This window comes from Lonchura striata, chromosome 5 (assembly GCF_046129695.1).
Source record: "Lonchura striata isolate bLonStr1 chromosome 5, bLonStr1.mat, whole genome shotgun sequence".
In the NCBI taxonomy this organism is placed as follows: Eukaryota; Metazoa; Chordata; class Aves; order Passeriformes; family Estrildidae; genus Lonchura; species Lonchura striata.
Window position 1 is genome coordinate 73,077,131 of NC_134607.1, and position 12,446 is coordinate 73,089,576.

The 12,446-nt window shown below is 65.3% G+C and overlaps 1 protein-coding gene and 1 long non-coding RNA gene across 2 annotated transcripts; one reads left to right on the top strand and one right to left on the bottom strand.

The window, feature by feature from the left end:
• Positions 1-236: 236 nt before the first annotated feature.
• IRF5 (interferon regulatory factor 5) lies at positions 237-4,361 on the bottom strand. The gene is made up of 9 exons (XM_021546964.2): positions 4,318-4,361; positions 3,245-3,418; positions 2,528-2,714; positions 2,290-2,342; positions 2,161-2,191; positions 1,792-2,073; positions 1,108-1,497; positions 689-807; positions 237-470 (listed from the first exon to the last, which is right to left on the bottom strand). Exons 2-9 carry the CDS (start codon positions 3,413-3,415, stop codon positions 237-239), a joined length of 1,467 nt encoding a protein of 488 aa, XP_021402639.2. The 5' UTR covers positions 3,416-3,418; positions 4,318-4,361.
• Positions 4,362-5,190: 829 nt separating this feature from the next.
• LOC110479585 (uncharacterized) lies at positions 5,191-7,301 on the top strand. The gene is made up of 3 exons (XR_002466945.3): positions 5,191-5,243; positions 6,519-6,639; positions 6,834-7,301. It is a non-coding gene; the product is annotated as an uncharacterized LOC110479585 (long non-coding RNA).
• The last annotated feature ends 5,145 nt before the right edge of the window (positions 7,302-12,446 follow it).

Sequence of the window (12,446 nt, forward strand, 5' to 3'; positions counted from 1 at the left end):
TGCTTTTCCCTCCAAAATGCCGGGGGGATGATCCTTGGGCAGTGCAGGGAGGGGCGTGCGGAGCTGCCCCAGTTCGGGGTCCCCTTGCCCTGCGGAGCTGCTGGTCCCTGGCAGCTCCGGGGAGACGGGGAGAGGACTGGGGCCAGGGCCAGGGCCGAGGGTGCTGGGTGGCCCCGGCGCCGCCAGCCGCGATGGGCGCGGAGTGCCCCGCCCGTGCGGCTGTGCCCGCGGCGCCGTCAGCGGGGCAGGGGTCCGGGGGGCAGCGCCCAGGGCCCCGCGGAGGGGCCGGGCGGGGGCTGCGCCGGCGGCAGCCGCTGGTGGCTCTGCCAGAGCTGGTGCAGCTCCTTGAACTGCTCCACCATCCTGTCCTTGAGGTCGGGGTGCGAGATCTGCAGCGGGATGCTGTCGGCCGACCAGGAGAGCTCCCCGGAGAACATCTCCAGCAGCAGCCGCGCCGCCACCGGCACCACCTGCGGGAGCCGCGGGGCGTCACCGGGGCAGGGCTCCCGCCCGGGGCATCACCGGGGCACGGCCCCCTCGGGGCGTCACCGGGGAAGGGACCCCTCGGGGCGTCACCGGGGCAGGGACCCCGCCCGGGGCGTCACCGGGGCAGGGACCCCGCCCGGGGTGTCACCGGGGCACGGAGCCCGCCCGGGGCCCCGCGACAGCCGCGGGTCGCGGCCCTCACCTGCACCGTGATCAGCTTCTTCTCCTTGGGCTTCTGGTCCGGCCACTCCTCGCCGAAGCAGAGGAAGATCTCGAACGGGGGCGGCGTGGGGGTCTGCCCCTTCTGGAACTGGATCAGGCCTGCGGGGCCGATGCCGAGTGAGGGACAGGACGGGGCCTTGTGCCTGCCTGGGCCACCACCGCCCCACGGAGGGCACCCCCGAGAACCAGCTGGTGACCCCATCCCAGCTCTGTCCCCCTGTTCCACCAGGTTCCCGTGTGCCACCTGGTGTTTCCCCATCCTACCTGGTGTCCCCGTCACACCTTTGTCCCCTCATGTCACCAGGTGCCCACGTGCCTGGTGTGTCCCACCCTGGCTGACCTCTCCATCCCAACCCACTGCCCTCAAGGGACATAGGGCCACCCCCCTTCCCCTCTGACCGTTGAGGAAGCCCTCGAGGCTGAAGAGCTTGGTCCTTCTCTCCCTCTGGATGGGGTTGGGGCCGGGCCGGGGAGCGGCACAGGGCCCTGTCCAGAAGACTTTGCACTGGCAGAGCCGGACGGCGAAGAGGTCCTGGCCCTGGAGCTCCAGGATGAGCCCTCGGTCCAGCACGTCCAGCAGCTGGTGGGTGTAGAAGCGCTGCTTCTCGTTGGGGATGATGTCAGGAGCAGGGAAGGGCACCTGCTCCAGCGTCAGGGGCCCGAAGAGCTCCTCCTGCTCCCGCGTGGGCTCCAGGCTGCTGTGGAACAGCCGGCAGCCGTGGGGGTTGCTGACGGTCAGGGCGCTCACCTGGTGGCCCCGGTACTGGAACTTCAGCTCCAGGTCAGTCACTGTCGGGGGGCCACGGGGTCAGTGGGGCCAGGGAGCCCCCAGGGCCGCTCCAGCCAGCCACCCTCATCCATCCCACAGCCGCTCCGTGCCCACGGCCACCCCAATCCGGCCACCCCATGGCCACCCCTCACCCAGTGACCCAGTGGCTGCTCCCATCCGTCCCATGGCCACCCCACACCCATCGTCACCTCTGTCCCACCACCCCGTGGCCACCCCAAGCCTCCTAGCCACCACCTGGCCTCGCCGCACCCATGAGACCCCCACCCAGCGCCCATGCCCCCCGCCTTGCTCACGTGGCAGCATGTGCGGGCTGACCAGCAGGTCGGGGATCAGGTGCTCTGTCGGTGCCACCGGGCAGGCGGACGAGGGCCCCGGGGGGCCTAGGGGGGGCCCCATCTCGGCCAGGGCCCCGGGGAGCAGCTCAGGGGCCCCGTGGGTGCCCTCTGCCTCCCCCTGGAGCAGTGCCGGGGGGGGAGGCCCGAAGGGCCCCCCCGGGGGGCAGTGGTTGGCAAAGGGGGGAGCCTTCTCCTTGGGCCAGGGGTAGGGGGGCAGCAGGTCCTGCTCGTGCTTCTTGTCTGGAGCAGAGAGGGCGTCAGAGGGGGGGTCAGAGGGTGCACCCCAGCCCCCCTGACACCCCGACCCGCCCTGAGCCCCCCACTCACCATCGATGCTCAGGGATGTCATCTTGTGGAGCTGCAGGGCAGAGTGGGCGTTACAGGGGCACCCCTGGCCCTCTGAGGTGCCCCTGGTTTGGGGATCCCCCCACCCTGTGTTGCGAGCCCCCCAGATACCTGGCTGACGTCTTCCTCCCCACTGCAGCCATAGTTATCCTCGTCCCCCCCGTCTGCAAGGGAGAGAGTGGCTGGGAAACACAGAGGGAACTGGGGGGTGCTGGGGGGGATATTGAAGGGTTCAGGGGACTCATGGGGCACTGAGGCTTCACGGGGGGGTCCCTTGTGGGATGTCAGGTCTTTGTGGGGTGCTGGGACTTCGGGGGCTGCTCGGAGGGCTCCCCAGAGCCGCCCGTACCTGCGCCCCCGGGGGTCTCCTCGCAGAGCTCGTACACGCGGAAGGGCTGGGCCGGGGAGCTGCGGGGCCCGTCCAGCAGCAGCCGGAACTCGCGGCTCTTGTTGAGGGCGCAGCGCAGCGTGGCCTTCCAGCGCGGCGGGTCCGGGGGATCCCCGGCCCGGAACCGGCCCGTCTCCTGCGCCCATGCCTGTGGGGCGGTCAGCGCCCCCCACCCGTGTCCTGCCATCCCATCCTCCCCACCTGCCAGGTCCCCCTTGCCACCCCGCACACCGTGTTATGCCATCATCCCTGTCACCCCCTCCTGTGTCCCTCATCACCTATCACCCTGTCACCCCTGTCCCTTGTCCCCCACATCCTCACTGTCACCCATCCCATATCCCCACTGTCACCCATCCCATGTCCCCACTGCCACCCCATCACCCTGTCACCCCTGTCCCTTGTCCCCCACATCCCCACTGTCACCCATCCCATATCCCCACTGTCACCCCACCTCCCTGTCACCCGTCCCTTGTCCTCCATATCCCCACTGTCACCCATATCCCCACTGTCCCCCATATCCCCACTGTCACCCATCCCATGTCCCCACTGTCACCCCACCGCCCTGTCACCCCCGTTACACTTCTCCTGTACCCCTACTGTCCCCACACCGTGTCCCCCTTGTCACCCCTGACACATCCCACGTCCCACTGTCACCCCCGCCCATGTCCCCGGTGTCACCTTGAAGATGGTGTCGTGGTCCTGGGGCCCCGGGGGGTTCCTGGTGGCGTGTCCCCAGGGGATGACGAAGCGGCGGCGCTCGGGGTCGAGCCAGTGCAGCCCCGGGAAGCGCCGGCTGCTCACCTGGGCCACCAGCCAGGGCTTGAGGCGCACCCGGCGGGGGGGCTCCATGGCCTGGGGACACCGGCGGGCACGGCGTGACCCCGCGGGCCGCCCCGCTCCCGAAAGCGGAACCGGGGCCCGCACGGCCCCTCTGGGGCAGCCCCGGTTCCGCTTTCGGGGCCGGGAGGGTGCGTGAGGCCCCCCCGAGCTCTGTCCCCCCGTGGGTGTCCGGGGGCGTCACCCACGCCCCGAAAGCAGAAGCTGCGGTGGCTTCAGGGAGAGAAAAGAGGAGCTGAGAAGGAGCGGGACAGGAGGGACAGAGGGGAGAGAGGGACACAGGGAATGTGCGACATGAGGGGGACGGGGGGACACGGGACAGGGGACACGAGGGACAAGGGGAGGACACGGGATGGGAGACACGGGGACACGGAGCGGATAAAGGGAGTGTACGGGACAGGGAGCACGAGGGATGGGGGACACATGTAGCGACACGGGGGGACACTGAGGACACGAGGACGTGGAGGGACATGGGAAACGTACGGGAGACAGGGGATATGGAGAAGGGAGGAGGGACACAGGGGTGACACGAGGAGACGGGGGACGTGGGATGGGAAGGGGACGCAGAGACAGGGGGTGGCACACGCGGGACGGGGGGACACGCGAAGTCCCGGCCGCGGTCCTTGCGCAGTCACGGAAGCCCCGCGAGGGGCGATCCCGCCCGCTCCCCTCGAGCCGGGGGTCCCCGCCTGTCCCCCCTCGCGGGGCAGCGCCCACGCGTGTCCCACGGACAGGCCCGGCCGCGGCCACCGCGCCTGGGCACGGCGTGTCCGGGGCTGCCGTCCCCATCACGGACGGGGCACTGTCCCCGCGTGTCCCCGCGGCTCTTCCCAGCCATCGCAGCATCTCCCCGCCACTGCACCCCCTCCCCACGGGGACCCCCCGCGCCCATCGGGAGCGGCCCCGGGTCTCACCTGCGCTCGGGGCCGGCGCCGGGGCCGCCGCCCGGAGCTTCCGCACGCGGGGCAGGGCGTGGGCGTGGGGCGAGACCGGCCGGGACCGCCCCGGGACGTGGGGCGTGGACCGGGGCTCCCCGTGTCCCCACAGGACCCCCCGCCCCGTGTCGCCCCTCTCGTGTTCCTCCGGGCTCCCCCCACGTGTGGCCCCCGTTGTCACCCCCACTTTCCCCCTCCTTGTCCCCCGTGTCCTCCCCCTGTCCCCACCCTCGTGTCCCCTCCCGGGTCTTGCCCCATCTCCCCGGCTGTCAGCCCGCACTGCTGGCAAAACCCTCATTAACATATGCTTTGCATATATTTGCATGCACAGTGCCTATTTCCCTCTCCACGTGACGCGCGGGGATCTCCGCGGTGGGCGAGAACACCCGGGCGCGCTCGCGGGCTTTGATTGGCTACACCCGCTGTCATTCATCAGTGGGGGCCCCGCCCCTGAACCAGATGTCTGTCAAACGAGGGGGCGTGGCTTAGAGGGGCGTGGCCAGGGCGGGAACTCAGCGGGGCCGGGCCCGTGGGCGGTGCCGGTCCCGGTCCCGGGGGGCGGTGCCTGTCCCGTGGGCGGTGCCGGTGCCGGTGCCGGTCCCGGTCCCGGGGGGCGGTGTCTGTCCCGTGGGCGGTGCCGGTCCCGGTCCCGGGGGGCGGTGCCTGTCCCGTGGGCGGTGCCGGTGCCGGTCCCGGTCCCGGGGGGCGGTGTCTGTCCCGGGGGGCGGTGCCGGTGCCGGTCCTGGGGGGCGGTGCCGGTCCCGGGGGCCGGGGCTGTTCTGGGGCGGGGCTGCTCGCATGGCGCCGGGCGCGCCCCGCCGCACGCCGGGTTCCCCCGGTGCCCCCCGCGCCCCCCCGGTGCCGCCGGTGCCCCCGCCCCGCCCCGGGAGGAAGAACCGAAGGAGGTACCGGGACTCCCCCTGCCCCGGGACCCGCCGGGGACGGGACCCTGGAGCGCTGCCCCGCGGGGCGGGGTGCGGATGTGTCCCCGGCGGTGCCGCTGTCGGGATGGCCCCGGGGGGACGGAGGGGACTCGGGGGCCCCGACGAGCCTGGGCCGGTCTCGCCCGGTTTAGCTTGCGGATCTCGGGGGTTTAATGTTATTTTTCGCCCCGATCTCGGTGCGACCGCTGGGAACGGGAGCGGGGCTTTCTCGAGAGGAGCAGATCCCACTGGATCCAGGCGGGTGGTGCGGGAGCAGAGCCCCGTGGATCCCGGGGGAAGAGGAGAGCAGATCCCGGTGGATTCCCAGGGAAAGAGGCTCAGGTCCCGTGAGCAGGGGTAGGAGCGGAGCCCGTGGGTCCCCGGGGCAGAGGAGCCGGGGGATTCCCGGCTGGATCACCGACAGCTCTGCAGCTTGTCCCACCGCAGTGCCCGTTCTCGCCTGTCCCTGCTCTTCCCGGGATCCCAGGTGATCCCAAGGGACAGCTGCAGCCTGTGTGAGCCTGGCCGCAGGCCAGGGCCTCATCCCAGATGGGGAGAGGCAGCAAAGCCACCAGTTATGGGGTGCTAAAGGGATATTTCCCCCAGGATCCACCCTGGTGTCTGCTCAGGCCTCATTGGGGGTTTCTGCAGAGTGGGATCCTGGGGGTGTGAGTGGCAGCATCGAGCATCTCGGCTGGGATTCTGGGAAACGGGGACAAAATGGGGGAAAACCTCAGGGTTTGGGCCATCCTGCAGTGGCTCCTTCCACCCCAAACCGATGTTGCTGCCGTCGCATTCCCGACACGCTGCTGCTCCGCTGGGTTGGGGTTTCCTCCCAGCCTGGCACAATTCACCCTCTGCACTCTGTATTTTTCTGGAAAGAGAAACCGGAATAAATCTCCGGATCATCTCGTGGCAGTGGCCATGAGAGGGAGCCTCGGAACTGCCCACGCGGAGCTGCTCCGGGTGCTGTTGGATGGGATTCCCTGGAGCTGGGCTGCTGCTTCCCCGGCCAGTCGCTGCTCTGGGTGCCATCCCCATGGACTGGCTTTTGGGGCTACTTCAGGCGGGTTTGGGCCATACAGGGAGAGCCTGTGGGAACGCAGCTCCAGGCTCCAGTGCTCTCTCCTCCCTGATCTGGTGGCTGTGGAGCTGGGACGTGCTGCCAAGGAGCTGCCTGGGATGCTGGATCTGTTCTGGGATGGAGGTCCATCCCCGCAGCTCCCCAGCTCTGACCCTCCCTGTTCTCCACGGCAGCTCCGAGTGGACGATCCAGCGGAAGCTGCGGGAATTCTTTGCCATCCCGCGGTGCCTGGTCAGCGTGTTCAGCCTGTTCCTGGTGGAGCTGATCCGCTTCCTTGGCGAGGCCGTGGTCCAGGTGAGCCGCCCTGCAGAGCTACGGCTGGAGCAGCTGCTGAGGATGGCAAAGTCCCTCAGTACTGGGAGGAGGAACCTCCATTTCCCACTGTTGCATGTTTCCTCTCCCATAGTGGAATTTTTGTGTCTCAGCCCATGTTTGGTGACTCTTGCTGGCAAGTATCCCTCAAACACAGGATTTCACCCCAAATCCAGGCGCTGGTGGTTGGTGTCCTGACAGCCATCGGCGACCACGTGCTGAAGCCCTTCCTGGCGGCGGCGTTTCACAGCCTGCTGCAGCCACTCCTGCTCTTCCTGCTGAAGGTGCTGGGTGGTGTCCGGGACCTGACGGATCCTGTGCTGGACGTGGTGGCCCGGGTGTGCTCCCAGCTGGCCGTGCTGCTCCGCGCCGTCCGGCTGGTGGAGGTCCGCCTGCGCCCGGACCTGCGGGCTGGCCCTGGCGATGGTGGCGGATGAGGACAGCCGTGGGTGGCCAGATAAGATAAGGAAAAAGAATTCCTGGGAATTGCAGAAGAGCAGGACCAGCTGCGGCCCAGGAGACACCGTTGTCTCCACGTGTGTCCAGGCAGGGGGCAGCTCATGGTGTGCTGGGAGGGCAGTTTGGATCTTCTAGTTCTGCAAATATATCCTTAACTTAATTAAATTCCAATTTTATCCATTGTAGCATTGCTTCAGTGAGGTGTTTTTCCTCTTCCTGCCGGCGGAAACTGGGCTTCTCACTGACCAGGACTTCCCTGTGCAGTCTCTTGCCACCAGATGGGCTCCACGGCTGGGGTGGTGCCCAGGGCCTGAGCCTCAAGCACTGCTGGGAGGGGACGGCTTCTGCCAGCTTCCAGCTCTCTGGGATGGTCTCCAGAGCCGGTGGTATGGGCCAGACTGGGATCACAATATAACAGAGTAACCACCTCTGGGTTCCGAAGAACCGGTTCTGGCGCACAGTTTGGGTCGCGTATTTCCGTCGGGATGAGGCGGCCAAGGAGCCGAATGGCGGCAGCAGAGCTCTGGGTGCGTTTCACAAACACTTGGAGGGGTCAGGGGCGGGACTGAGCTGTGTTTTGGGGCTCCCCCTGCCCCCAGCCTCAGCTCCCTCTGCCCTTTCACTGTTCCAACAATGCTGTCTCCTGGGAGCGTCTCCCCCGGCTGGCGCAATCCCCGTGTTCCCGATGATTCCATGCCCAAAGCCCTTTGCTTTTTATGGGCAGGAGCAGCATGTTTGGAGCTTCCCAGGCTGTAAGATCATCCGCGGGCCCGCGCCGGGGCCGGAGCGCTCCTGCTGGGGGCCAGGCTGGCCGGGCTATTTGGGGGGTGCTGAGTTCACGGAGCCGTGACGGGATGTTCCCTTCCCTGGGCGCTGCAAGGGGCCGGGAGCTGGGAGCCAGCCCTGAGGAGCTCCCCGGGCTCGGGTGACCAAGGGCAGCAGGAAGGGGCCCTGAGAGCTGCCGGGCATGGGAGGCGGCCGGGCTCTCTGGGACAGGCAGGGCCGCACGTGGGCACAAACAGGAGCCGGGCAGGGACCGAATCCAGGACGTCCTGCAGCAAAGGCACCGTGCCAGGACAGCCACACGCAGGGTCTGGAGCTCCTCAGGACACCGGGGACACACGATTGTCCCTGGGAACTTCCACCCTAGCCGGGCTGCAGGCCTGGCTTGACCACTGCTCCTGTGACCTTTCCCTGACGAAACAAACCGAGGAGGGAAGGGCAGAATTGATGGGGAGGTTCTCATTGCATTGATTTAGTTGGCGAATCATTTTAATGTCTGAAGTGGTTTTAATCAAATTTGGCTGCCCCGGACCCAGGAATTCCCCGGTATTTTCTCCTTTTTGGCTCAAGCTCTCCCAATCAAAGGCCCAGTAAATGGAGAGAGCTGGGAAAATTCAGCGCCCGGGATGAGGAGAGGCTGATGGTGTCATCTTTGACCTCCATCCGTCATCCTGCAGCGGCAGAGGAGGGCGGAGAAAGCCCCGGAGCTGGGCGCCGCTGCCTGCCCGCAGCCCCGTCCCGCCGCGGGATCCCGGCAGCTCCCGAGGCGGCGGAGCCGCAGCCGGGGCTCCCGGAGCGTGGCGGGGGACGGGCGGTGTCCCGGGGCGGGCAGGACAAGGCTGGGTGACCCGCGGGGCCAGCGCCGTGCCGGGACAAGGACGTTTCTGGGCCGGCAGCTGCCCCGCATTGCTGCTCCCTGAGATCACGGCTCCGAGCCCCGAGCGGGGCCATCCGCCCGTCCGGGCTCCGCGGTGCCCGGTGCCCCGGGCAGCCCGGCCCGGAGCGGAGCAGGGGGCGCGGGCCGGGATCCAGCCGGGAGCGGGGCCAGCAGCGAGCGCCTCCGTTCTTCCCTAAATAGCCGGCGGCGGGCGGAGGATTAGCCGGGGCATTCCTCGGCCCACCGCCCTCCCACGGCCGCCTCGCTGCTGAGTGCCCCGGCCCTCCCCGGCGCTCCGGTCCCGCCGCACGCCGCCCTCGGAGCCCCGCGGAGCCGCCCGCAGCGCCGAGCCCGGCCGCCCCCGCTCCCCGGGCTGCGGCCCCTGGGCTGTGCCCGGGCCCGGCCCCGCCGGGGCAGCCCGGGGCGATCAGAGCCACTGCCCGGCCCGAAGGGACGCGGTGCCAGCCGGGGACAGGGCAGGGGACACTGCCTGGGGACAGAGCCTGGGGACAGAGCCTGGTTACAGGGCTTGGGGACAGTGCCTGGGGACAGGGCAGGGGACAGGCACCGAGGACAGGCACCGGGGTCAGGGCTTGGGGACAGGGCAGGGGACACTGCCTGGGGACAGGGCTTGGGGACAGTGCCTGGGGACAGTGCCCGGGGACAGTGCCTGGGGGACAGTGCCTGGTGACAGGGCTTGGGGACAGTGACCAGGGACAGGGATCAGGGTCAGGGCTTGGGGACAGGGCAGGGGACACTGCCTGGGGACAGGCCCCAGGGACAGTGCCCAGGGACAGGGACCAGGGACAGGGCCTGGGCAACACTGTGTGGGCCCAGCTCTGGTCTGGCGCTATGGGATGGGGCCAGCTCTGGTCAGGGGTCTTTGGGATGGGGCCCAGCCCACCGTGGGGCTCTGCTCTGGAGTGTGGGGCTGAAGCTGTGAGGGAATGTCCTGTGCCTGCAGCGGGTCCCACAGAGGGTCACACCAGGCACAAGAGCATTAGGATGGATGGATGATAGATGGATGGATGGATGGATGGATGGATGGATGGATGGATGGATGGATGGATGATGGATGGATGGATGGATGATGGATGGATGATGGATGATGGATGGATGATAGATGGATGGATGGATGATGGATGATGGATGATGGATGATGGATGGATGGATGGATGGATGGATGGATGGATGGATGGATGGATGATGGATGGATGGATGATGGATGATGGATGATGGATGATGGATGGATGATGGATGATGGATGATGGATGATGGATGATGGATGGATGATGGATGGATGGATGGATGGATGGATGGATGGATGGATGGATGGGGAATGAGCTATTGGAAGAAGCTGGGAAGGGCTCAGTGGTTTGGTTCTGACACCACCTTCCTTCCCATGGGCTGAAGGAAACTGAAGCAGAGCTTGAGTCAGCCCTTACCTTTGGGATACACCTCCCAGGCAGCCTCCTTGATGGAGGTTCAGCATTCCAGCTTCTCCATCCCTGGTTCTCTGTCTGTTCCATACAAATTCTCCCACTGCAGGTCCATGTGCTGGACCTAGACTACGCACACCCTCATGCAAACCCTCCCAGATTGCTAAAACATTTCCATATATCCTATTTTTCCCACATTTCAAGCACAAGTTTCCCGTCCTCTCCTCACAGACGCTCCAGGACCTCCAGGAGCTGTTGTCATATCCTCTGTGTTTTGTCTCTTCCCCCAGGGCTTTCATGGGGAATTCACAGAGGTGAAGCCAGCCTGGTGTCTTTGCCCAGGGCCCATGGTGGCTGTGGTGGGTGGAGGGGATTGATAATAGACAGACCAGTAAAATTCCCTCTCCTTTGCCCAAATACCGAGGCCATCCTCCCTGGAGCTTTGCTGGCTGGGTGTGTGACAATGGGGCAAACGTGGCTGCAGCCAAAAAGCTGGTTAATGAATAACAGGCATTCCTAAATTCTGGGATTTGGAAGTGTCTGAAGGTCCCATTAATAAATATCCAGCTGGGAAGTGTGTTAAAATCAGAATTTTTACCCAATTTAGGATCTGTTCTCACAGTTGGGAGTGGGACAAGATTACTGGGGAAGGGAAATGTCTGCCAGTGCTGTCTGAGCAGAGAAACCCCTAAATGTCCACAGTTTGGGCAAAACCAGCCGGACTGAGGGACTGGGGAGGTCAAGACAGGAAAACAGGAATTGGGAGTGACTTTTGCCTCATGCTAAATAGAGGGAGAGAAGGGGATCCAGCTGCAACAGGTCAATGGCTTTAAAAGACTGAGCTGGAAGAACTGAAAAAAAGAAACAATGGGAATGGTGCGAGGTGTGAAAAAAAGGGATTTGTGAGGGCCTTGGAGCTCGGAGGTCCTTCAGCTCCTCCGGAAGGGGAGGAAAAGGGATTTCCACTAGCACTTCCATAAGGAAACGCAATAAATCACTCCCAGAGCAGCAGAGAGCTCCAGGCTCAGCTGACATGAGAAAAGGCAGCTGTGGAGCCAAAAGGTGGGAGGGTCAAATGGGATTTGCTTCCCTAGGAACGGTCAGGCCAGGCTGTGGGGGAAGAGGTGGATCGTCCCCTGCCATGGGAAAAGGCTGATGGAGAGCACAGAGAGAGCCTCAGATTCCACTCAGCCCTCCTGGTTTTGGTGGCATTGTTGGGCCATGGCCAGGACTCTGGGAGCTGCTCCGTGTCCCTGGGATTGGGCACGAGTGTCCACCCCACAGCCTCCCGATGCCCACAAAATGTGTTTTAAAAAAACCCCAAAATTAACCTCAAACAATTAAAAAAAAAAATTAAAAACCCATCTAAATCCCCTTAACTTACATTTTAATGAAAATTTTAACATTTCAACCTTCCTGAGCCATCCTTTGTTCAAAAAACCATCTCAACCCCTGAGATGTATTTTATTAATAAGATAGAAAATCTCATGCTTTCAGTGTCTGTTCCCCATATCTGGGATCATTTTTCCCTCAACACTGTGCAATTCCAGCACTGAGAGATTTAACGAGGGGAAAAACACAGTGGGAGGTTTTCCAAGGAATTCTGGGCTGCGCTTTTTCAGCCCGTGACTTCACCGTGGGGCCGTGTCCGAGTGTCAGTGCTGGCAGCGCTCCCGGCGAGGCCGAGGGTGGGAATTATCTCACTGACTGTAAATATCTGCCGGAGCCTCTGCCCGGCTCGGCTCCCTGGGAGCGGGGAGCCGCAGCCCCGGGATGCTCCCGCTGCCTAATTTAGGCACTTCTGCAGGACGGGATGAATCATGGCGCGGGAAGCGCTGTGTTCCCCGCGGTGACTCCGCGGAGCTGGCGGCCTGGCCGCGGGACCTCAGCTCCTGACGCGTCACGGAGCAGAGGCAGCGCGGGCCAAATAGAGCCTGACGCTCCGGGAGCCCGTAAACCCGGATTTGGTCCCAGGAGACATTCCCTGCCGATGGCATCACACCTTGTGCAGGGAGCCTCGCTCACCAGACGAGGTGTATTTATAGCTGGGCCCTCACTCCGGACGTGGAGCCCTGCGGTTATTTTGGGATCGATGTGGTCATGGCTTGGGGCACGTCTGGGACTGCGTGGAGAGAGGGGCTGGAGTGTCCAGGGAACGGAGCTGGGAAGGGAATGGAGCCCAGGAGGGGCTGAGGGAGCTGGGAAGGGAATGGAGCCCAGGAGGGGCTGAG